The sequence below is a fragment of the Mycteria americana genome, chromosome 2, assembly GCF_035582795.1.
Source record: "Mycteria americana isolate JAX WOST 10 ecotype Jacksonville Zoo and Gardens chromosome 2, USCA_MyAme_1.0, whole genome shotgun sequence".
Lineage (NCBI taxonomy): Eukaryota > Metazoa > Chordata > Aves > Ciconiiformes > Ciconiidae > Mycteria > Mycteria americana.
In genome coordinates, this window is record NC_134366.1 from 57,700,423 (window position 1) to 57,725,714 (window position 25,292).

Below are 25,292 nucleotides of genomic sequence, written 5' to 3' on the forward strand. Positions count from 1 at the left end.
TACCGCTAAGATGAAGCTGACAGAAATTCTTTGTAACGATCTCCTGCAACCCCTTGGTAGTCCTAAGCTCTGCATGACTGTGTACTGGCCCCTCTGGAGCCACTCCCCAGTACTCCAGGTGTGCAGGGAGTAACTGCTGAGCCAAGCATGTTCATGGATCAGAGGTACCTTTGGTATAACAGATACCATAAGCCTAAAATTAACCAGTTTTTAATCTTAGATATGGCAGTGACAAATTTTACAATGGGTCACAAATCAACTCCTTCTTTGTTTTTCACATTTTCAGGTAACTTTTCTTTATTCTGCAAAAATGCCAGAACCCCTTTGTAGCCTGTGAAATATTGTTCTCATGTTTTATCCTTTGGCATGTGTCATTACAAAGTGTCACCATAACACGCAGGCACTGCTTTATTTAGAACACACATAGGTGTGGAAAATGTCCACACCCTGAGGCACTACACCTCACCCTCAAGCTCTGCCAGCAGCCCTGTCAAGGCCATCAGCATACAATCAACTTGTCTTCAAGTTGCAACTGCACTTCATAACCCAACAATGCTGTTCTATGTATACAACATGATTCACCAAATTATCCACCTACAACTACTAAGAGAAAGGGGTGGGAATATGAGCTTTCTTCACTGTTCCCCATGGTTATAAGGATTTATCTTACATAAACATCTGTGTGGAATGATCAACTTTGGTAAATGTAAGACATTTAAACAGAGACAGTTTGAATTTGGGAAACTCACAGTGACCCTGAGGCATGACCTGTGTATCTTTTCCAGAAGAGCAAGAGGCTGAGGGGACAGAGTGCAAAATGATAAGCAAAGGGTTAACCCAGGTTTGGTAGTGCCATTATGACTAGTCATGAGGGGGTCACGAGCTTTTCTGTGACTGTGCATTTGTGCGTGCGGGCTATATTCAGCATTCTTGCCTGTTTTTTTTTTAAACAGAACTTCTGCCATTTTTTAATGGCAGAACTAGCTAAATAAGCCTCTACCAGACAGGAGGTGGAAGTGATAAACTGAGCTAGGAAATCAGCAGTCATGGACACATACAGTAACCTCTGAGGAACAGATATGCACAGTTCTGGCCATTCAGAGGCACCAGTGTCATTTCATCCCGACGCACCAGTTTCTAGACAGATTTGGGTTACTTGGCCACTCATACCTCAGCATGCAACCAGCAGCAAGTGTCCAAGAAGGGCCACGAGCAGGAGGACAGGCTGTCTCTGCAAAACAAAAAGGACAAGAATAATGAGAGTGCTGTGGCTGTGTGAGTCGCAGCATGCAATCGTTCATACCTCAGTACCTGTAGTGTGAGGACAGGCACTGCTGTCATCTGGGGCAGTGTCCCTAGCCCTGCTGTAGAGAATGTCACCAGCCATCCGTGGGACAGGAGGTGGGACACCTGGCAGTCGCTGTGGGGTGAGTGTGGCACCATGGCCAGCCTGGTAAACAGGGAATCAGCCTCTCCAGAGGAGGAGCAAATGTGCTCCCTCTCAGGGACCCGCAGAAGCACTCGGTATATGAGGGCATTTACTGTAACAGGAGTTGGCAATTTGGAGAAATGTGCAACTTGAATTCAAGGTTGATGTATAGTATGTTTACGAAGATTAACCGACTTTAAACTTATGCTCATATGCTAAATGCAGCATGCACAAAGAAAAACACATTATTCTGTTGTATTTATGTCAAAAGGATGTTACTCTTTTCTCTAATAGAAGCAAACAATGAAACACTTGACTCCTGCTGGCACCCTTCATATTAAAAAGGGTTTATTACTGTGATGTGTAAATCTTGTGGAAAACAGCTTAAGGGCACACTTGACACATAAAGACCTTAAGGATTCAGAAGCAAACAAGGCAGATTTCTTTTAAAATTCCACAATGTATGACTGAAAAGAGGACGAAACCTCCGTGCTCCGGGGAACAGGCTCCCCCCGGAGTTGGCCTGGGGTCACTGTGGAAGGCCTGGGGCAGCCACACGCCCCTCGCTCTGGAGAGCCGGGACAGGGGTTCACAGTAACAGCTTTTTCCCTCTCCAGCGCCCGGCTTCCGTCACCGACTCTCACCCCTCGGCGGGCAGGAGGGCCCAAGGGCCCGGCCAACGCGCCCTGCCTCCTTGAGGAGGATGCGAGGCTGCGCCCGCACTCAAGATGGCCACCCGCCTCCAGTCTCTCGGACGGGCTTTGAAGCCATGGGGCTGCTGGTTAAGATGGCGGCTGTTTAACTGTGACCTCCGCGGAGCTTGCCCTCGGCCAACATGGCTGCCGTTCCCCTATTGCTTCCGACGTCAGTGAAGCCAGTTTGCCCTCAGCCAAGATGGCGGCCCCCAGCGAGCGGTGGTGCGCCGTGGCGCGCCGGCTATGGTAAGGGGACGGAGCGTGGGGCTGAGCGAGCAGCCGGGAGAGGTGAGGTGAAGCTGCGCCTGCCGACAGGTGGGGGAGAAGGAAGGCTCCCCGCAGCGTGGCGGCTTGTGGGGAGCTGGGCGCCTGCCGAGCTGAGCGGCCGGTCGTGAAATGGCGGGTCGCGGCCTGGCCGGGGTCGGTGCCGCGGCAGGGGACCTGTGGGCTCGGCCGAGGTTTGGGCAGGGCGGCGCTGGCGTGTTGAGGCATGGCTTTGCGATCTGCTGGCTGGAAAGGTGGGGGGACGGTGGGTGCACCTCTGGCCCGCCGCAGGGAGAAAGCCTGCAGGCTGCGAGACTCCAGCTAGCTTTTCCTGGAATTCCCAGGAATTCCCAGGAAAAGCAGCGTGGCCGGGCGCGGGATGGCTCTTATGGCCCTCGGTTCCCTAAAAGCCGCTGGTGCCTCTGCAAGAAACAGCATTTGTGGGATGTAAGAATTTCCACCGATGCAAGGAATTAGTTGTGAGTGGCCTCTTAAGATTTTCTTCAGTGGAAAAGATGAAATAATCCAATTCTGTCGTCTTCCCTCTGCAGTGGAACTAGCTAATTCTTTATTCAAAATATAAAGGAGTACTTCTGCTCAAGATTTATAAGATGGTTAAGTATTTAGCATAACCAGGAAACAAAATCAAAGGTGAAAGTTTTTGCCAGTTATTAACTCTGCAGGCAATTACCTAGGCATATAACTTAATGCACTGCATGGAAGCTATATGGGGCTATTCGTCAGCTGCTATCAGAATCAAGTCATAAAGTTGTTTCTGCCTGCTGTTTGTGTACTAACAACATTTAGAAATGCTCATTTGATGTCCATATGCATGTCGCTGCCATAAGAAGGGAAAAAACTACTGTCTTAAGTTATCCTCATAAATTACAGAAGTTGCTTTACCAGTGATGATCTGACTGTCTTCTCTTGACAGATGCACCCTGATGGTAAACAGTATCTGTTTTCCATGTGGAAACGAATGTACAGGTTGAATATTCAGCTCCGTACATGACTTCTCTTCAGAACTCACATTTTTTGGCTATACTTCTAATCTGACAGTTAGCCAGAGGGACTTTTGAGAGTTTCTCAGTATTTTTTTTACCACGTAAACAGAAGTCATAGTCATCACTGCTGTTATGTCCTGGGTACAAGTTGCAGTCAGCCGATCCAGTGAGGATATATTTGATGAAGATGCAGATGAGATGTATCTACTACAGAAAGAATGGAACAGCACCATGAAAAAAAGATTGAAGGTACTTCTATGACAATGATTTAACAGTCTTTTTAACCATTTTAGATTTACTGATATATACCTTGATACACATATGGCTGATTTAATGGGAAAACTTAAGAGTGGCTGCTTAAAAGTTATTGTGGCTTAGTTTCTTCTGAATGTCAAGAAAATTTAGCAGGATTTTCAGAAACTCTATCCTAGTAGTCTATCAGAGCAAAGTACTGTTTTACCAAAAGACATTGGCTCCCTCTGTACAACCATGTGCATTTGTAAAAGACAGTACTAAATTGTGGTGCAAGCTATTTGCTTCATACTTGTAGGTATACCACTAGTAAATGTAGGGCAACACAGCTACACAGTGCTAACAAAGAAATATGAGATGTTTGGGTTTTTAAGCAGAGTTCTTCATCAGTCAGATCTAAGATGCGTGACTCCATGTGGAACCACAATTGGACGTTGCGGTCTGGGTAGTTCTGTGGCTTATTTATTCTCCTAGTGAAAAATACATTTTATGTATTCATACATAAAAATGTATTCTGCAGCCCTTCCCTCCCTGGAATTCTACAGGGAACAAAACAAGTACGTAAACCCAGGTTACTTCAACAGATACATTGTCATTCAGAGTGGGGCCAGTAGGGCTCCTCTGCTGATGGGTGAGCAGCATTTGGCTGAAGAACATGAATGGAAGCTGTTGTGTAGGCTGTTGATGAGGAAGGATATTACAACAGAGCTGTTGTATTATTCTCCAAGGAAAAGTTTCCTGCATCTGAGTCCCTTGAAAAGACTGGTTTTCTTACGAGCTGTTTAGTGTTCTTACACAAATCCCTCCGGTATTTTATGAGTAGATACTGCAAAATCATAAATGTTATTGAGGTTAGAGCTGTATGTTGGGCAAAATAAAGAAACATTCTTGATCCTGGCTATTTCTCTAGCAAGGCCACCAGTTTTCTTCTCTCATGAGCAAATAGAAGTTTTAACTCTTACAGGTTGCAATTTTGGTGTGAAAAAAATTAAGAATTATTCTACGTTATATGGTAATGTGATTAGAATATAAAGAAATTAATTGGCATTACAGTCATTAGCTGTTTCTTACAGAAAGCAATCACAATGTTATGTGTATTATATGTGACTCACTCCATCACCATCTTTTTTCCAGTATAACTCTTGAATTGAGTGAGATCCAGCAAACAGAGAAGCAAGGCTCAATAATTAGTTTTGTGAAAACAGGTAGATGGATTACAGACCGGAGAGTACCTCTGCTAAAGGGGAGGCTTTGCAGCCTATGTATTTTTAGATGTCTAGAAATCTATATGCGGTATTCTTTAACAAATTTTTCGTAAAGGAGTTGGTCATCATAAAAGCAAGCATGCTTTCCTGCAGATTTGTCTTATTTTTTTTATTTTTGTAAAAATACTTTCCTTATTTTCTGACCTTCTGGGGATCCTTTTGGAAAAGAACTGGATCTTACAGATCAGTAAATCATAATGCACTGCAAAAAGCATGTTTTGGTTTGGCAGTGGGGCTGTAGCTGGGAGGGATGTTCAAATCTAGAAGCTGTAATTTAAGAGACTGAATACTTGTGTAAACTTTTTTTATTGTTATGAAATCGTCATAGGGCCAGTTTTTCATCTTGTGAAGAACCTGTTTCACTGCTCTTATTATAGGAAGGCTATAGGGATGGAATTGAGGCTGGGAAAGAACTTGCACTCCAGGAAGGCTTTAATCAAGGTTACAGACACGGTGCTGAGCTGATGGTTACATGTGGCCAGTTCAGAGGAACCCTGAAGTAGGTTACAAACTCCTTAAGGTCATGTGCATGTGGAGGGTGTGTACGGAGGGAGCGTTCATGTATGCAGTTTTTTGTTTGTTTTAATGGGGGGGGGGGGGGGGGAGTGCATTGTAAATCTGTCCAAAGTGAGCAACCTGAGAATTCTCAGGTCTTGAATACAGGGAATTGCCTACCTGGGTGTAGAGTGATCATTCTTTAAAATCCTCCTTCAGTTGCTCCTCCAAAATTACCTGAATCTACATCTTTAAGCTTAATATTCAGTTCTACTGCTTAAATTTCCCAGAAAATGTGAATGAAACACACATGCATTTACATAGTATAGATACCTTGTCACATTGCTATCTCCCTTCAACAGCTGGAGGTCTGTGTGGGTACATGTAATTACTTTTTTTTTTGTTCTTCACTTTTCAGTGCTCTCTTATCCTGGTGTCATTTTAATGGACATGATTCTGCTTTAAGTAAGATAAATAATCTTCTTGATGTGGTTGGAAAGCATGAAGAAGATGTGCTTAAGTATCTGAATTCTATTGAACAACAGCCACATCTCGGACACATTTTGGATTCTGTTCAGGACATGGACCTTAATCACACAGCTCCAGCTGGGACAGAGCACAATAAAGTTAAAGCTGGAAAACATGAAGACTGTGGCAGCTCTGGTGAAAACATTTGTAGAAATAATGGTGAGGTTGGTTCCTTGCAGCCTGAGTGCAGCAAGGCAAAACTCTGCACAGATCCTGAAAGGTCAACCCTTGCTTGGGTTAAAAAGCAGACGATTTGGCTAGTAGAGCAACTGGGCTTATCACTGGATATACTTCATCATGTCCAGCAACTGGAACATTAGTTTTTCTGTCTCATGGTATTTAAAATTGTCTCAGCTGGATTTGATTCTCAGTTTGTGAACCACATACAGGCTGATGCATCACTTTGTTTTAGGGAAATCTGATTTTGATACTTCCCAGTAGAGGTAACTTCTGTAAATCCTCACCACGCTTTGGCTCCTGGCAAAAAAAACCTTGCTTTTAAACATAACTTTCACAGAAAGGGGAAGTGACTTTTAAAGCTCTACAAAGATTTGCTAAACATGTTTCTGTTCTGTGTCAGAAGCTATCATTTCACCCTCACTTTCTCTTTTGGAAGCAGTTTGGAAGTGGAGCAGGTCCCTTAAATAGGCCCTCTAAATAGGTCCCCTCTAATACCTAAAAAATATATGCCCAGTGCTATGGACAAGCTATTCTTGAAGAATAAGCTGCTGTTGATGATATGGTAACTGTGCAAAATAGAACAGGATTTGCTGCTGATTTCTAGAGTGCTGTGACTCTCTCGTCACTATATAAAATAGAGGAATTTTTCACCTTTTGTCAAATTCTTCCTATTATCTTTTATAACCACTATGCAGTGCACTTTCACAGTTAACAACTATTTTTTTCCTCCTTGTACAGTCCTACTTATTTCACTTTTGCTGAAAACACACCATTCTCTTCAAATGCAGAATTATTGAAATTCCATTGTCTTACTTTTAGACCATCTACTCATACCCTGTTAGACCACACTGAACACATTCCCAGTTTAACAAACTTTCTTGTGTTATTTTTGTGTTTATTTTGCCAGTCCTTCTAGCCTGAACTCTCTTTCCCTCATTCCCGTACTGTTTTTCCCAAATTCTTCAAGGAAGCCAGGCTTATTCACCTTCTCGTAGAAACACGTTGTCAGCCACAGGTGCATATTTCTGTGCCAGCATTCTATATTTGACTCCTTTTCCTGTTGCTTGCCTTAACTGTAGCTGCAAATTGCTCTGGTCAGGAAGTCTTTTCTTTGTGAATGCCTATCTCTGTTTTACACTAATTAAACTGATTTACAGTAAGTTAGGAGTTTACTTGTTTTAAGTTGCTTGTAACTTTCCTTCATGTCTGAGACAAAGCAGGTCTAGACAGAGACAAACTGAAGTTTTGAACAGCCAACAACTATACTTTCAAAAAAAAAAAATTTAAATCACAAAACAGTTTTATACTTTGAGGCCAGAAAAAAGCTAAGGTAAAAATTACTTAATTTTCAGAGACTGAGTTTACAACTTTCTTACTAAAGACGCTATTATCCTGCCACAGAGTTGGTAGACTGTAAGTCTGGCTGCCATTCAGTACTGCTTCTGCATTAGGGGAAAACAGAACTACAATTAGAAGTCTCTTATTGAACCTGTTTCTGAAATAGTGGACAAATAGGGCTGTCTACATTAATTACGTATGTACAAAATTGTTCAAACAACTTTCTTTTTCTCAATTTATTTAGTGTAATGCTGACATGGATAAACATTAGTTTTCTACAAGCGCATGTGTTATGTTATAGCCTGTATCACGTATGTTAGAAATTTCTTCCATACTGTGGTAGAATATGGTGCAGACAAAAATAAAGTTTACTAGAGCAGTGTTAGACTTTCCAAATTTGGAAGTTTAAAAATGCAAATTCAAGAGTATTATTTCTATGTATTTAATAGTGTGCAAAGAGGAAACTCCATTCACAAATTACTAAGTAGACAGTAATGCTTGCCAAGTTCTCTCCAACTACTTCTGCAAAAGCAATCTACGCCAGGAAAAATATTTCTTTCTTGTTTGATTATCAAACAATAGGTTGTGTGTTTTACTTATCTATCATAACAGCTTCTGTACTAGCTGTGGAATTACTTTCTTCCACTCTGCACAAAGTTTCTGTGTTTACTGTGGGGTTACTTTTTTCCATATTATCACCCAGAGTTTCCAGTTCGGCTGTGGAGAGATTTTCTTTTGGGCTGTCTGTCATACTTGGCTTATTTATCACTACCAAATTTTGCTGATCAGCCACAGAAAGACCTTCTTCAAGACTATTAGAATCCGTTATTTGCTCACATGGTGGTTCAGGTTTTTGTTTCATGTCTACTTCCATGTCTTGTGTTTCACTATCAGCTTTCACCTTTGCAGCATTCCTGAAAATAGCTCTCATGACAACTGGGATTGACATGCAGCTGAAAGAGGAAATGAAACATTAGTCACTGCTACAGACTTCATCCATTCTTCAACGTACTTCTTTTTTTAAACTGCGGCTGACACCTGAATGATACCTGTGGTGAAGAACAGCGCTACCTCCTTGCATCTTTTTGCCTTGTACAACCTAATAGGTATTACATTGTAACTACAATATAACTACATGTGCTATACTGGAAACATACGTTGACACAATCAAATCAAGTGCTGGATCTTTGAGCTTAGCAGGGCAAAGAAGCTTTGATAGAGTGGGAGGATTTGGTCAAAAAAAAAAAGTCATAAGGGTGCTTTTAATGAGAACCTAAACTAATAATATTGAAATATATTAATTCTTCCAGAGTTTTATAATTGTAACTTTCATGTTTTGTATAAGAGAGGTACAGAGCATATCTTCTCTAAAACACTGCACTAGAGGAGTTTTTTTCCACTGGAAAAATAGAGTTACCTAGTTCCAGGAACAGTATCTAGTATCCTGTGACTTAAGACAGGGCAGGCTAATGAAACAGGTTCAGAATCCAGCTTGCATTGATCTTGCTGTCATCAAATAGATAATAGTTGTATACTAGCTTATGCCAAATGAATTAGTGCTCTCAGTCCTTTCTCTAGATATGTTCATATATCACAGCAACTTGCCCCTCTTGGAATTTGTTTCAGAAAACAAGCCAGAGACAGTGTTGTAGACATGCCATATACACCTCAGCTTCTGAAAGGAAGCACTGATTGGTATTGGGTAGATGTGGAAAAAGTCCTTTCCATGCTATTCTAAGTTATACCAGTCATGAGACTGTCATCAGCTAGAGTCGTTAGAAAAGCATGTTTACAAAAGAAAAAAGCATCTTTATAAAAGGTAAAACTCTCTTCATTCAAAAGTGTTTCCCTGCCCCACATGCTTTCTACTAGAAAGAAACACTTTCCATCACTATTAATGTTTAAAATTTTTGAAAGAGCTACTTAAGACACTAAAATAACTTATTCTCACTATTATAACTATTTACTAGAGTGAAGTTTTCTGGTTGCTGAGTTTATGGCATTGTGAACACACATGATACTTCCATTAAATGGACATTGAGGTTCATTCCAACTGTTACAAAATAAAATAAAACTACTTACCGCTTCACAGCTCTTACTATAAAGTCATCACTAGAATTTAGAGTTGGATCTTGAGGATTTAAATGAAGGCAACACTGGACTTCTCTGGAGGTTATAACATCAATTATCACTAAGAAAAACAGAATATATGTATTTCAAAATAAACATTTTTATAAACATTGAAAACCATCCTTGCGTTCTGATGCTTCAAGAGAGGTAAGACTGAAGTCAATGGGAAGGGGCTTGCAGCAGTGCTTTTACGTAAGACTTGCTTTTTCCTAATATACTTAAATCGGAAATAGAAGAAATTACAATTTATTAATTAACTGCTGGCCAAGACAGAATAGCACTTGAATATTTGCATTTACTTCCTGTTTTATGCTGAATACAGAACACTTTTTAGTAAGCAATTTATACACAAGTGCTACTTTGTGTTTTTCATGGGTTGCACACCATTGCGAGTAGCCCTTAGAATGTATTTGTAACCAAGAAGCATAGTGCAGGAGCCTAGATAGAACCAAGTCCCTGGTCAGCCCAATAAAGGGGACAGTATCAATTATTCCACACGTACCACAGGCTAAATTCTCTTTCACAGGGTGAAGGAAAAAGACGGAAAAGCTGGTGTTCTTGTGTGGTACCACTTCAAAGTAAAGCAGTTCCGAATCATCTAGAAATAAAATTAGTATTTAGTGCTATCCAGCCATTGAACCTGGGACTCTTCTTAGCTGAATCACATGCCAGAATTTAAAAATACTGATACAGTGGAATCTAATTATTCATTACTTTAGGAACTTAGTTTATGCTTATAGAAGTGTCAGGCCTAGGAGATTTTTTTTAAGAAAATATTCAATAGAGTGTAATATTAGAATTAAGGGATTTTTATAATTTAAAATACTCCAAAAGTAATGACAGCTTTGGCAAGGGAGCAGTAAATCTGTTAACACCCAGCTTAGAAGCTAGTTTCTCTCTAATACTCTGCCATTACTTCCAATCACACAATTTACCTTCATTTATATGCTTCTCGGAGACACAGCTGCTAATAAGAGTGTTATATGCCACTTGATGTCGAAGAATCTCTATTACGCCAGGCACACACTTTGGATGGCTAAATGGGATTTTACTGACCAAGGCTCCTGCTAAATGTGATTTTTCTGAGCCCTTGTTTATGAAGTAACAGTGCTTTGGGCAATCTGGAAGAGACTGAACAACAAATATGGTGATATTTCAAGCACTGAAAACAAGCAAGTAAAGTTTGATGTTATCAGGCAACTGCACAATCTGACAGCAAAAATAATTCTGGAAGACACACTTCTAGCATGCCCCTCATGTCTCTCTGCATTTCAGTAGAAATATAATCCTTAATGGAAGCTAAATGAGATCCACTCTCCTTCCCAAATGCATCCAAATTAGGCAAATATACACAGAGCCAAGTGGTCAGGAGTTCAAGTGCCACCAATTCTTCCAGCTACTCTTAAGAGCCCTGTAGACTAGAAATGTTAACAACCAAGACCTTCTCTCGGAAGAATATCATAGTAGTGCTGCTTGACAGTTGTACAAATGCGATAGCAGTTTTGCCTGAAATCTTTTCAGGGCATCATGTGTTGTTCCTCCCTACATCACTACTGCTTTCTTTGGAGAAGCATGTTTGGCTAGAATATCTCCCAATGATTCATTTGAAGAGGAGAAGAGGAGATAGTAAGAAAAATTTGCCACCTGTCCATCTTGACAGTGATTCTATGACAAAACTAGAAGTGCAATATTGTCTTATCTACTTCAGGATGCCAAATGGGAACTGTTACCTTAAGAACAGGGCAGGGCAGTTAATTAGCAGGGTCTACATTAAGAAAAGCTGAAGAGCAGAATAAAAGAGCTTTTCCTCCTGGAGCAAAAGGGTTTCTCCTACATTCCTTTCAAGGTTAGAATTCAATTTAGTAATTTATTTCTAGAAATAAAATCTTTAAACTCGGAAGCAAAACAATCTCCTAGCAAGTACTGATATTTTAGGGATTTGCTGAAGAGTTACAGAGCCTTTCATGTGTATCTAATGGAAATGAAAAATTCATCCCATCTTAGGGGTTTTATAGAGGAGAGCTTTGCTAAACCTTATTTTAGCATGGTGTAAATTTACTGCTACCTTCTGTAGCACCACCTCAAAGTCCAAGAACTATGTGGGCAATGGGCTCTGCTAACACTGCTAGTAGAAGAGAAAGAAGTGCCCTCTTCTTTTGTTGCTATGAATTGCAAAATTAATGTTTCCTAGCAAAAAAAGTAGATCTTTGAACCTTGTCTTGTAGTTGCCCTGTATATAAGTCTAGCAGAAAGCATCTTAGCCACCATTTTCTGTTCTAAAACTTTTCCTCTACATCTAATGCAGCCTAAATTAAATATTTTTTAAGAAAACAGTTATGAACAGGGAAGCCATCTACAGTTAAACAACCACGGCTCTAGATAGTAATTGACATTGCTGTTATAACACTTTACACTTTTCTTCCTGCCAGTCCCTTTTAAAAAGGAATCTGTATTCTCAGTGGTATCTAATCAAGAAATCTTTTTTGTTAAAACAGCATGACATGCAGCATGATAAAGACCTTCAAAAATCTAGGTAAGTACCATCTTGGGACTTGCTCCTCACACCAGTCAATAAGTTTCCTTCTTTTTAAGGCATTAATGTTAAAGTTCTGAGCAATTTTTAGAAGAGTAAATATTTGGGTTACACACAGGCAAATTAGTATGACTTCAGCAGCCATGCACACAGTGTTTAATGAGGATGAGAAGCTCACTTACTTGAAAGGGTCTAATATTATTTTGTAAATAACTTGAACTATTTCCTAAAGAGCATTTAAATACTGTTGGGATTCTGGGAAGTCTGCATTGTTTGCTTATGGGAAATATAATTCAGTATATATATTGCACAAGTCAGAGTGTGTGTCAAATGCACACTATACTCACCACAAAGAAACAGGATTTATGTGTAGACAAGTCTTCACTGCATTTTTCTTTAAGGGTAGACTGAACAATCAGCTCATATAGAGGAGCTAGTTTCAAGCCAGTAATCTGAATTCCTGAAACCAGGTGATTTTTTTAATTAGCATTTAGGTTATGACTGTACATGAAAGCTAATATTAAAAACAAAACCAATGTTTTGAAAAGACAAAAACATTAATCTCCTTTCTTATTCCCTTTTTTGCTAATGGGAATTTGAGGTAGAGTGTTTAACAGCTTTGCCTGTAATTGTCATATCTCTTAGAACTTTTGTGTTTTGCACTGATTGCTAAAATGTTACACTTGGGCTGATAGAACAGGACACGTTCTGCCCCAGAAACCAGTTTTTCCTCTTACAACATTAACACAGGGAAATAAAAAGCAAATAAGCAGTGCATAGTCACAGAGGTACTTAGTCTTAAAAACAATTATAACGTGCCTGTGAGCCTCTGTATCTCTTCAATACTGGATGAGGACATAGGAATAGGCTGGTGAAACTTCAAACAAAAAAAAGCTGGCAAATCCATGCTGACTTCATCAGTCAGTGGCAAAAAAGTAGGGTTGCTGGGGAAAAAAAAGTCAGAATGAAAGCTTGTTACAGAAATTGACATAACAAGGACTCTTAGTGCAAGGCCACTATCAGGTCCCGAGCAGTTTACTATGTTCCATACTTTTTCTGTCTTGAGAAAAGTTTTGCTTCATAAACACAACTATAGCCTTTAACATTTTAAAACAAGGTTAATGTGAACACTGGTAGAATGGAAAACTGAGCCACCAGAAACTGAGGAACAGTGCACAAGGGTGTTTGCTATAGATCGTTCTATAGTGATGTATTTTGGAGAATGACTTCAGACTTTCCCTTCAGCCTAGCACTGAAGTAGAGAGGTGTCACTATCCATGGTGGGATGACAAACTATTTTGTATAGTTAAGGTGTAATATCCCTCAATATATGCTTTATTTATTCTGAAACTATGCAGAAGTTGCTTGTTGACTACTAGGAAGTTAAGTGATACTGTTCTAGTGGCTTGTTCTGGCTTCAAATCTATGAATACATCCATAATTCAATACAATTGACACAGTTAAATATGAACACAATAACTTTAAAGTCCATTTGGGAAAATTGTAAAAGCCACAGGTTATAGAAGGTGTAGCTATGGAGCATAATGCCATCAATAAAACAGAGCTTCCTCTTTTAGCAGAGGCTAAATGTAAGTTATGCTGAGGTTAGTGCCAACGACTTGTAAATCCATTTCTGTATGGAGAAGTGTCCAGAGCCTCACCTGTCCTCTCCAGCTTGAGAATCTACAAGCAGTGGAGAAAGAGGAAGTTTGTGGAGCGTATCTGTGCCTTCGACAGTTACAACTGTTTTTGTTCCACATACCTGGGAATCTGAGGGAGAAAGAGAACTGCATTATTTTCCTCGTGTCAGTGTAGATTAATTCTGTGCACAGAAAACATGCAATGTAAGGTCTTTTAAAGGTCAGGTCTAGCTGACAGACACAATGGCTTGGGCAGCAAGGAGAAGCCTGCACAGACCACCCCCAAAATGCCAAAGTTGCCTAATGGTGATAGCAGCCATAGCTGCTTTTGGGACATGCTACAAAACAGATCAAGCAACCACCAGTCATTCTCATGCTGGCTAGGCGGTTATTTTGTTTGATACCACTCTCACTTCAATTTGGGTCAACAGCCAAGAAATGGGAAAGTAGTTTCCTGATGTACGTTATAATTGTGCTGAAGTGCATCACATAGATCATTCTGCTAAATTAGAATTTTAAATTTGATTTCTGAGTTTCATTAATGAACTTTGCTTAATGAAACAGGTAGTGCTGAAAAAGTTATCACATTAGTTATTTTGGCTTTTCTAGCTTTACCAGGATTTAGTTCTGCTTCCAAAACTTGATAGGGAGAAATGTAAAATTCAATGTTCATAGGAGTTCCTAAGGAATTAAAAAAAAGTTACTACACATGTCAACCGAGGAAATATTTTAGACATCTCGACACAAAGGGGGGAAAAAACAAGCAGTGTAAATGGGCAGAAGGGGATTCCTCATAAGAATACATCTCTAATTACAGTATCTGTTCAAATCACAGCATTTAACAGCTAAACCCTCACTGTATAAAGTCATTAGAAACTTAATCTAATCTTTTCAGAGATGTCTATCTCTTGCACAATAACCTGTTGTTCAGCCTTAAAAATACTTGCTGAACTGCTAGCTTTCAGTGACTAGTCTAAAATAGAAGGGAAAGTTGTAATACTTGTATAAGGGACACTCACATCAAGCTGTGCAACAGGATTATGGTAGCATGTATTAGAAGTACTTTTATGAACTATAACACATTTACAGTTAAAGCTCACTTCTGACAGTGTAGATGAGCAAAAAACCATATCAACTGACTATTTGCCTTTTAAGCAACATGACATTATCTCACCTACTACCGCTGTCATCTCATGGCTACTCCCCAGCTGTGGTTTCCCACATAACCTCAGAATATTGCTGGCTTTGCTTTTAGGCTGCTGCAAAGTCAATGTTGCAGTAGCTGATAAACCACCTGGTCTCTTTGTATTTTCTCCTGTATGTCTGTACACTATCGGAGAATACAGACACAGTAAGTCCCTACAGCATGTTTTATTTATAATAGAGGTTCTTTATGGTAAGCAAAGATCAACTCAGTAGGGTTTTTTATTACAATTCTTTGAATCCATGAAGAAAGAAAAGAAAAATAAAAAATCACCTCCAGTTCTTGGCACCAGGTGTCCTACTTTTCCATGAAGTACTTCAGTAACTCTGTTTACATCCTGTGTTCTAGATCAGAACACACCTTGATTAGTGTTTCCTGAGTTGCAGTGCTAGCTAGGCTAATGTAAAGGATAATTTGTACCCTTAATCAAAGGGAGACGATGCTTTCTTGGAAGTAGATTGTGTCTCCATTTGTTATGACAGCTTGCAAAACACCATCATTCCACTCACGCATTACTCCTAAGAATTGGGCTTCCAGTTTCAACCCTGTATCTGAGCTGTTTCATGTTGCAATTTGATGTGCTATTTACCAGAAATGAAGGGGGACAAAAATATTGGAGTGGCAGGTTGAGCAAAGAGTGAGGAAATAACCTGGATAAACTAACTCAAACAGAACCAATCTCTAACCTCAAATGTGATTGTGCTGCTAAATACATACAGCCGTACAATTACATAGCTGTGTATTAAAACTCTGCAGTGCATTGACTTATTATCATAGATGGGATTAATAATCTATTTATTTAACTCATAAATAATATTTACTGAGATATCAGTGATCAGCAAGGTTATAGTATATTTGTTCATGGAGTTAGTATGCTTCATAAGGGAACACTGTACAAAAATAAGCCAAGCGTGTGTTTCAAGTTACAGAAGGCCATGCTTGCCGAGAGTACTTAATAGGCAAGATATCAGAAAAGATGCTTCAAAAATCCAGAAGGAAAGCACTGCCTTCAACTCTGATTTTCTGAAAAGAATGAAAATCATTGTACAATTACCAGAGGGTTTAGGAAAATCTGTTCCCCATCTATCTGTAATCCTGCTCTTTGAAAGGAGAAATGAGAAAAGGAAGGATAGGAGGAAAGCTAGCACCCGCTACTCCTGATCTAAAACCTGAGCACAAAATGAGATATCCCAAACAGCAGGACCCCAAAAGGTATGTTTTACTTCTGCCACAGGGAGATCTAAACATGACTGCTGACTTTCAGACGCACTGTTTGCTCCTAGTGGGTGGTCACATGCAACACACACCCAAGCTCTGCAACCAACCAGTTTCCCAGCAAGCCTCTTAGATAAAGCACAGGAGTTCAGTAGATCGTCTTGTTTGGCGTGCCTGGGGTTGGCAAACTGCAGAAAGGCTTCAAGCTTTCCAGTGGGAGAAAACTCATTAGCCTTCCACATCCTGCTCTATAATTAGATCAGTTAACTTTGTTTTTAGTGAAATGAAGGGGTGGGGGTGGAGGGAAAGGGAGAAAGAGGTAGACTTAAAGTTACCTGTCTAGAAGAGACATTGAATAAAGATCTTTTTCAAGGGCCTGCAAAGCAAGGTATCCCTTAGCTTTCATTTCACTGGAAGAGAGAGAAGCCAAATTATTATTTTTGTAAGTAAACAAAAGCTAGGCTATGGATTTTAAAAGTTTTTCAAGTAAAAACTAGTTGCAACCTGTTTCCTGGAATTTGATACAGATTTGACAGATCTTCTAGAATCTTTCCAAAGGCATCATAGTTCTTCATCCTACCAAAAAGAAACACTTGCTATCACACTACTAAATGAGATGAATAATAAGTCTTTTATACCTAACTTGCTAGAAAAAGCACCATTTCAGAGTGACATAGGCCCCCTCCTTATCAGATCTGGCAAGTAGCAGTACTGCTTTTAAATTTTCTTAGAAGATACCAGGAAATGTGAATCCTTGGCTCTGTTGCAAAAAGCAATGTAATTATAGCTGACACTGGTTAAATATGCACTACTGAAAGCAACAGATGTGCACGATACACAAATTTGACAGCTCATCATCTGCAAAGCACTTTTCCTCATGTTCCAATAAAGCTAGTCATGTAGTAACACTTCCCTAATACAATGCACTTGTACATTGTTCTTTTCATCAAAATATCAAGGATTGTATTAATATTGCACTTCACAGCACCCTGTGAGAGAGACAGATCTTAAATACAATTGACAGATACATCAATCAAAAAAAGAACAGGGGACGAGTGGCTTGCATAAGGTTGTGAAGGAATGGTTCAGACTGCTCAAAACCCAGAGTTCCTGCAGATTCTGACTAGCTGTGATAGCCTGGAGCTCTGTTCGGACTAACCCACCATGTATTTACTCACCTGCTTAAGTGGATTTTAAGTGGATTTTACAAGCCTTACTAAACTCTCTAGTCCTGCAGTCACACAGAGCTGTACTCAAGAAGACATACCTTCCCTTTCTGTGCAAATGTGGCTGCAGTGTGGATCAGCAGAGACCAAATAAGCCTGCCCGGACTTTCACATTGGGACAAATCCTTTCCACACAGAAACCTAAACAAGTCGCTCAGCTCTTCCATGACTCTTTCCAACTGGACTAGTGGGGAAGCAGGGAAAAGGGAGGGAAGCAGGCATGCAGCTACAGACACAGCACCAGCCTATGCATTCGCTGGCTGGTTCATCATGATTTTGTAGTTACTTTGAGACTCACAGGAAACATTACACATATAACAAACTGCCTTACGACCAAATAAAATACTACACCGAGGTGTAGAAGGGATACTTGCACTTGGTGCCAAATCCTAACAAAAACAGGAAGGCAGACAAGTAGTACCCACAGTGTCAATGGTAACTATATGCCATCACTCAGAGCCAAACTGCTGGCAGTTAACATCACTGGGAGGCAAAAACCTAGGAAAATGCAAGTTAAAGCTTTAAGACATAGCTGTTTACACCCATAAAGCTAATATAACTTCATTTCTGAGGAAAGAGAGGGATGGAAAAATCAACAATGCATTACAGGTCCACATAGAAGAGAAATTAAATATGCAAGGTCAAAGATTATTCTTTCTCTCTTTACCTTCCCTTTCAACTGTTCTGCCAAGATATTTAAGTAAGAATCTAATTTCTTAAATATACTCATTATTAGTAAAACCTGGAACCTTGATCGCATTGGCTGGAGAACTTCTAAATGGACTTTTAAGGTGGTGGCCTGACCTGGAACAGCTACTATTCAGACAGAACAAAATATGGTAATTAAAAAAGAAATATATATATATATATATAGTGCCCTGCTGCTACATGAGAAAATTAAAGTAACATCTCCTCCTACACATTTGCAAAGAAAAACAGGCCATGTGATATCACCTTGCTTTCATTGCTGTGACAGAAACCTGAAGGACATGTAGTTAAGACATTTGCATAAGGACAATACAAAGACTATTTAGTATTTGATAGAAGGAGAAGGGGAAAAGTAGCATGTAGTTTGGATCTGTAAAACTGCAGGTTCTGAGTTGTCATCATCCGTCCATTTCCAAAATTATGGGTCCAAGTAGTTCTATAATTCTTGCAATCAACACAAATGCCAGTATTCAAAGGCTGCATTCAACTGGCAGCTAGAGCCAATGTATTGGGGATTATTCTTTCCCCTCGCTCCATTGAAGTGGATGCAATTTAGCTGTTTTCAATGGAATGACTTGAGAAATAAGTAATGCCTGAGTATCTTTTCGAAATTATATTTGCTGTGGTTTTAGCCTTGAATTTACAAATTGGAAGCGGGTAATAACAGTTACAACAACCACCAACCTCCCGCATAAAATAAAATCCAAAAACGTGTCAGTTCTTCTGTTTTCTGGATTCATATTATTGTTTCCTGATTCTTGCTTTTTTCTTTTTTTTCTTTATTTTCTTCAGTTCTTACACTGAAACCATTCTAGCCTTGGCTTCTCCACAACATTCAGAGAAACACAAGACTCAGGAATTCCTTTCCATGTAACGAGAGACTTGCACATGATTCTTTACCTTAGATGCTGCACCAAGTCATCACAAACCTACAGGAATAAGAGAGAGAGGAGTTTCGTGTTTCTTACCATTCTTTGTGAAACATATCTTAAAAGCATTTCACTGGTAATGATCAGATTGTTCCCCATTACTTTTAATTAGCTGAATGGTTAGCTTAAAAAAAAACCCCAACCAACAAAAACCAGACTAACATTACAATAGTTAAAACATAATATTAATATAATAATTAGAAGAACAAAAGGTCTGTGGAAGAGGATAAAATTAACAGAAATAGTTTGTTGACAAATTCTTTCCAGGAAAAAAATTGCATCTTTGCCAGTTTTTCTTTTATTGGCAGTTACTATGCTAAAATTCTCTAGATATGCATTTTGATCCTAATAATATTGTCCAGCACTCACTGAGCAACAGCCCTGTGCTGGTTAAACAGAACAATTTTAAATTCCTGGGCTGACTGCAACTGAAAAAAGGGACTAAATTAATGCCAAATTAATGTAACAATTTGGGTACTTACTGATAAAAATCAGAGTTTATGCTCCCCCCCTGCCCCCCTGCAACAGCTTGTTGTTATATCTTTGATCTGAAGGATTGTCTGTAACACTGAGCAACTGCAGAACATGGTGTGTGAACTGCAGAGTGATATTTTGCCAATACTTTAAAGAGAAATTTTGCAAGAAAAACATCCCCATTAGTAGGAATGCACATACTCCTAAAGAAGGCAGAAGGAAAACCAGAATCTCTGGTAACAGCTCCAAGACATCCATTGGGAATATATATTGCAGTACACCTTGGTAGGAAAATATTTTAAAACCCTGTTATTTGCTGTATATTGATAACATTGAAGTATGAGAATACAAATATTTGTGCAGGGTACTACAAAATTCTTGGAAGGTGAACATGTCAGATGAGTTTTACCTTAATATTTAGTGCTACAGTACTTAATATCTGTAACCGAGTTGTAAGTTTAGGCGAGAGATTCAGAGGCAGCTAGCGTCATCTCTTCAGAGCTGAATCTCTGAAGAGATTCAGAGATAAAGAGGTAGCTAGTGTCATGCACAGGCTGGCAGGTGTGACAAGACCAAAAGGAAGCCAAAGACTTTCTGACATGCCAGCTGGAGGCCAGAGACTACAGGGAGACTACAGGGAGGTGAGAGACAGAGAAAATTAACTTTACCACAGGAGCTTCTCCAAGGTGAGCCAACTTTACATCCATCACCTTTCCATCCTTCTCCAGCTGAACTTCTATATAAAACATGTCTGATGTTATGTAGCAGGCAGTCCCACTGGGGCTAGCATGAGCGTTAAGCCTGAGGAGAGGGGAAAGAGGAAAAGAAAAAAAATTAAAAAAAAGGCCTGTATATCTAAAAATTCTGTCACATGAAGAAAGGAAATGAGTATAATTTACTTGGTCGTGGGAAGAGACGCCAGGGATGCTTCAAAAATAACTCTTCCTTGGCTCATCTTCTGAAAACTATCCAACCAGGCAATACATTTGTGCTCTGCTCTTTGCATTATCATGTTGGTTTGCTGAAAACTATTTACCTCAGACTGTAGCTTTGGGACCTAGGCATGCATGCCCTCTCTTCACCCAACAACCTCCTCCACAAAGGGCTAATCAAAATAGGCAGTTATGCCCATTCCAAGTAATACACATTAGAACGCCGAGCTAAAAAAAAAATATTGTTGACAAGCCATCCAGATGGTATTCCTCACTGGACTTGGGGCCATGCTTGTTCATTTGCATTTATTCATAAACAAACTCACCCTTTTTGTTTGGATAAAGATTCCAATCTGTTCATCACAGAAAACAAAGATTTAGCTGCAAAAAACAGAAACGTTATTTAATCAGGCTGCAATGATCAAGAAGTAGAACCAGTATTATCCTGCTTTAAAGGATATGATTTAGGTAATGAGAAAATAGTATCTCTTGCATGACTTCTTGTTATTAATGACAGCTATTACCCTATGATTAACGAGTGCTGTGCTGGATAGAGCTTATTCTCAGACTTTGAGAATAGCTATAGCCTGAAGGCTTAGGCCAAAGATGAGTCACAAGTCTCTTGTATCAAATCCACCTCTGTGTTTGTACATTTGACCCCTTTGTGCAGACCATCACCAATAGAGAAGGATGGGTAGTTTCCATAGAATATTAAAAAATACACTTAGAGTTATCTGACAGTTCATTACCATTTAACGTCCTCTGTATCTTCTCCATGCAAGAGAGCAATGGACCATCTGGAGCACTACTGACAGGCCGTCGAAGTGGCTTATCCTAGCACATTTGTGAAAACAAGAGACAGAGAAAGACTCCTTAAATTACTAGCCAAAGAAGAATATCATTGCATGTGAGAGAGAGAACACCGATGCACAGTTCAACAAAACACATAGAAATGACCTATGATTGTAGCCACCTCTAAAGTGGCAGCACTGAATGCATTTGTGAAGACCCTATTGAGCAGTAATTATATATCAGAGGCCTTTGGAGCAGGGAGCAGCTTTCCATTCCCTTTTCTTTTGAGCTGAACACGGGCTGTGTCAGCTAATTGCATCATGATACTAGAGATCAACTAAGAAAATACTTAGATTTTTATTTTAGGAGGAATCTGCCTGAGTGAAAAGGAGAGATCGGTAAGCACCACAGGTGTACTTGGTTAGACTCAAGGTGCAAGTTCCAGCTGAAGATGTTAACTTAAGTAGCAAGCAAACTCTTCCAGCTTTTCTTCTAGCTCTTGTCTGAAAAATTCTCATACTTCACACTTCAATTCACAAAGAACATCCACTGCTGAAAAGTTTTCACTATTTTCAAACTCAGGACATTCTTTTCAGAGTAAGGCTTTAGTTAAGCATTAATAAAAAGAAGCATGGAAACAAATGGGACTTTTTATACCAAGCTCACAGCAGTTGTGCTAATCTGCTCTTTACAAAGATGATTCTTAAATATAATTAGCTACTGGAAGGACGGGAAGCATGGAATGACTTAAGGTGTACCACAGCAGGAGAGTCTAGATAGCAGGTTTCAGGCTAGTTTCTGAAAAACAGTCTTTTCTCCCAGTCCTATGGGCAAGAAATTGTCTTTACATACTATGAATGTGCTAATGATAATGAATGGAAAACTAATCTAAAGTATTAGACAATCAGAGCTAACTCCTGAAGAGTTAAAATAACGCAAGAAACAACCTCTAGGGTGTTAAAATCATGCAGGAAACTTTTTACCAACTGTTGTAAGAAAAATCAGGAGCCAGGCTATAATAGGCACCAGGTTTGGGGTTTTTTGTTTGTTTTTTTTAAACTCAAGCAGGTTTTGAACCATCTTGGCAACCTGCTCTTACACCACATATCCTTCTCTCACCTAATCTGCGATTCTTACCATGCAAAAATGGACAAGTTTCAGAGTTTCAGTCCATGGTCTTTGTTGGTATTTTAAATGCAACTGTTCCATTAAAGCATTTGTAGAAATAGCTGTCACAGCACCTGAAAAACATGTCAAAATGTTCTAAATATAATTGCATGTATTTACATTGGCAACCAGAAAGGTTGGAGGAGGAAAAATATAAAAACTTGCTAAGGTCATTAGGTGTTATGGTTCAAAAGAGGAGGCAGAAAAAAATTGTTTGAGTTGAATTTTGCATACAAATATCTAATTTCTGTAAGACTTCTGACAGAAAAAGGGTGGGGGGAGAGTTTGTATAGGCAAGTATTCTCAATATTAAATACAGAGATGCAGCCCAATCTTCAGCTTGTTAAACAACTAGGCTTCCTTTACCTATGCATAATCTCATATGTGTATTCTTAATAAATACCAAGGCCTTGCCATGGGTTTCAGGCATCCAGATTTCTACACCCACCTGGAGCTCATTAGAGCTAATTTTGATTAGCTAAAAAATTAGCTAGACAAAAAATTAGCTAAAAATTAGATAAAAAATTAGAGATAATTTTTTACAATGAGGGTGGTGAAACACTGGAACAGAGAGCTGGTAGATGCCCCATCCCTGGAAACATTCAAGGTCAGGCTGGATGGGGCTCTGAGCAACCTGATTTAGTTGAAGATGTCCCTGCTCATTGCAGGGGTGTTGGACTAGATGACCTTTAAAAGTCCCTTCCAACCCAAACCATTCTATGATTTTGCAGAGGGATAATCTCAATGCAGAGTTGCGAGGTTTTTTTTTCTCATTGGGACGGCAAGGAAGGAGAATGGGGCCAGGAGAAGGAACATTTTCGGCCCATCATCAGTCTCCTAATAAATATGCTTTCTGGCCTTACACAGAATCCAGAGGCTCAAAGAAAGTTTTTTGCTGAGATGTGGTGCATCCATAACCACTAATTCCATCAGGAATAAACCTGGAGTGAACTTCCTAATACCACAGCCTGAGGCAGGCAGGAAGACTCCAGACTGATTAATAAGAGGAAATTGATTCCCTGCAACATGTCACCCACTCTGCTCTGCCCCTTAGCACCAGAAAAAACATCGCAAAAGTGCTGCTTTGACCTAGAGGGCACAACAGCCACCGAGAATTTTCCCCTTTGAGCTAGCAGCACTGCAGGGGGGGAAGGAGTCAGACTAGGAGAGGGACCTCTATACCCTTTGCATACACCAAGCAGGGGTGGTAAGTGCAGGCTGGCAGCATCTTCCTCCTGCTGGGAGGATGGAGAGCAGAAACCACAGTCCCCTATAAAGCAGTACACCTCAACCAGCTGGAGAAAGGGGAAGCAGTGGACCCCAACCAACTTGTGCAAGCACTACTACTGGGGAACATGCCCCCACTAATATTCCCACTCACCCATGCCTTGATGCCTACAGGAGGGCTGCAACCCACCCTGTACCTCCATCTCCATTCACACCACAAGAAACCAGAGCTCCTACTTGTAGCACCTGCACCACAGCACCCACAGGTGCTGTGCAAGGCAGAAGGCTTGCTCCCTCACAAAACTGGTCCCCAGGGGTTAGTGTTTGAACTTGAGAAGGCTGATAAGTACAGCAACATCACCTCTCAACTCTGCTAATTTTTAGAAGGGGTGAGACACCCTATCATGCTCTTCCACATTTAAGTCCTAAGGAGAAGGTATAATGTGCGTCCCCATCTTTTCAGAAGGTGTAGCACTCTCAGGAAAAAACTGAGTTTAACTGGGGGAGAAAGGCAGGGGAAGGTATGATAGCAACAATCACTCAGCAAAACAGGGAAGCACTCCATAGAGGAGCTTTTAGTCTAGCTCGGGGTGAAAGGGGGAAAAAAAAAAAAAAAGACTATAGCTATTATAATGTTTGCATTGCATTTGTGCATCCTTTTGTGACCACCTCCTGCTGCTAGTCTGCCTGTGCATAGGAATCAGCGCACAATGGCAGTGTGAGGTTCAAGGTTTAATCCTGGACCTTTGATAGGCACTAGCTTGAGACTTGGTCACCAGGGAATGCCAGGTCTACAGCAAGAAGAGCATGTCTCCTACATAAACCCTGTGTGACAGTGTTTCAAGATGTCCTACAGCATACTTTCTGTTTTCAGCTGTCATCAGTCATGCTGCAGTGCCTGAAATAGCCTCATAACACATAAAGGAGATGATCTTGGACTTGTACGTAGGTACCTGAGTAGAAAGTAAATAGTCCAGTGGCCTCACTAAGATTACAGATAAAACTACGTATCGACTTAGGAATCCAAGGAGAAGAATAAGGTATGTGCCAAAAAGCGGTATTTGTCTCCAAACAGACAGGTGTCAAGCATAATACTTAGGGAAAGTCAATGCAGCTGAAAGAGTTAAATATGTTTGCATTTCAGCTTTTACAGAGGAGGTGAAAGGTGATCATGATGTAATTGATGATGTAATACCACACTTGTGGTAGATCACACTTCCCTAAAATTATTAGCTTGGCTTATGCTATTGGATATTCATTTATTTTTAAAACTGATATTAGAAGTGACTATAGATATAATCATGAGCTTTACCTGTGACTTGGTGTATTCATTTAAAAACATGTTTTCAGTATTTCTGGAGAGGCATTTTAGCTTAGGTTTGCTTGAACAATGTATTGAAATGTTTTCTGCTGGGCAAGAACGTGCACTATGGCCCATGTAAAGTAAGTAGGTTGCCTCAGTCCAGATCATGTGCATGGGTGTGTGCACATACGACATACCACAACTTGGTAATGTTTAATATTTTTGTGGTGATTTTCATAAACGTTTGCCCTGATCCAGAGCTCCTTGGAGTCTCTGTGATCTTGATACTGACTCCAGTGGTTTGATCATGTCCTGAATAAGCAGAAAAGTAAATTATTTGCTGACCCTCTTGAAGAGAACAC

The 25,292-nt window shown here is 39.9% G+C and overlaps 2 protein-coding genes across 6 annotated transcripts; one reads left to right on the forward strand and one right to left on the reverse strand.

Moving 5' to 3' along the window:
• Positions 1-2,054: 2,054 nt before the first annotated feature.
• Positions 2,055-8,992, forward strand: YAE1 (YAE1 maturation factor of ABCE1). Of its 5 annotated transcripts, XM_075493564.1 has the most exons (5): positions 2,104-2,439; positions 3,502-3,641; positions 5,287-5,408; positions 5,823-6,091; positions 8,360-8,992. In XM_075493564.1, the coding sequence occupies exons 1-5, from the start codon at positions 2,265-2,267 to the stop codon at positions 8,425-8,427; spliced, it is 774 nt and encodes a 257-aa protein (XP_075349679.1). In that variant the 5' UTR covers positions 2,104-2,264; the 3' UTR covers positions 8,428-8,992. The 5 variants fall into 5 exon arrangements, with proteins under 5 accessions (XP_075349677.1, XP_075349678.1, XP_075349679.1 ...); XM_075493562.1 differs by having other exon boundaries at positions 2,055-2,439; positions 5,823-8,992; XM_075493563.1 differs by having other exon boundaries at positions 2,103-2,412; positions 5,823-8,992.
• Positions 8,993-9,422: 430 nt separating this feature from the next.
• On the reverse strand, positions 9,423-23,785 carry LOC142406490 (mediator of RNA polymerase II transcription subunit 1-like). The gene is made up of 16 exons (XM_075495437.1): positions 23,782-23,785; positions 22,371-22,474; positions 21,191-21,275; positions 20,768-20,822; positions 20,178-20,310; positions 19,007-19,035; positions 16,677-16,748; positions 16,508-16,582; positions 15,231-15,301; positions 14,369-14,434; positions 13,775-13,883; positions 12,933-13,057; positions 12,461-12,573; positions 10,516-10,711; positions 10,083-10,178; positions 9,423-9,641 (listed from the first exon to the last, which is right to left on the reverse strand). Exons 1-16 carry the CDS (start codon positions 23,783-23,785, stop codon positions 9,529-9,531), a joined length of 1,446 nt encoding a protein of 481 aa, XP_075351552.1. The 3' UTR covers positions 9,423-9,528.
• Positions 23,786-25,292: the final 1,507 nt, after the last annotated feature.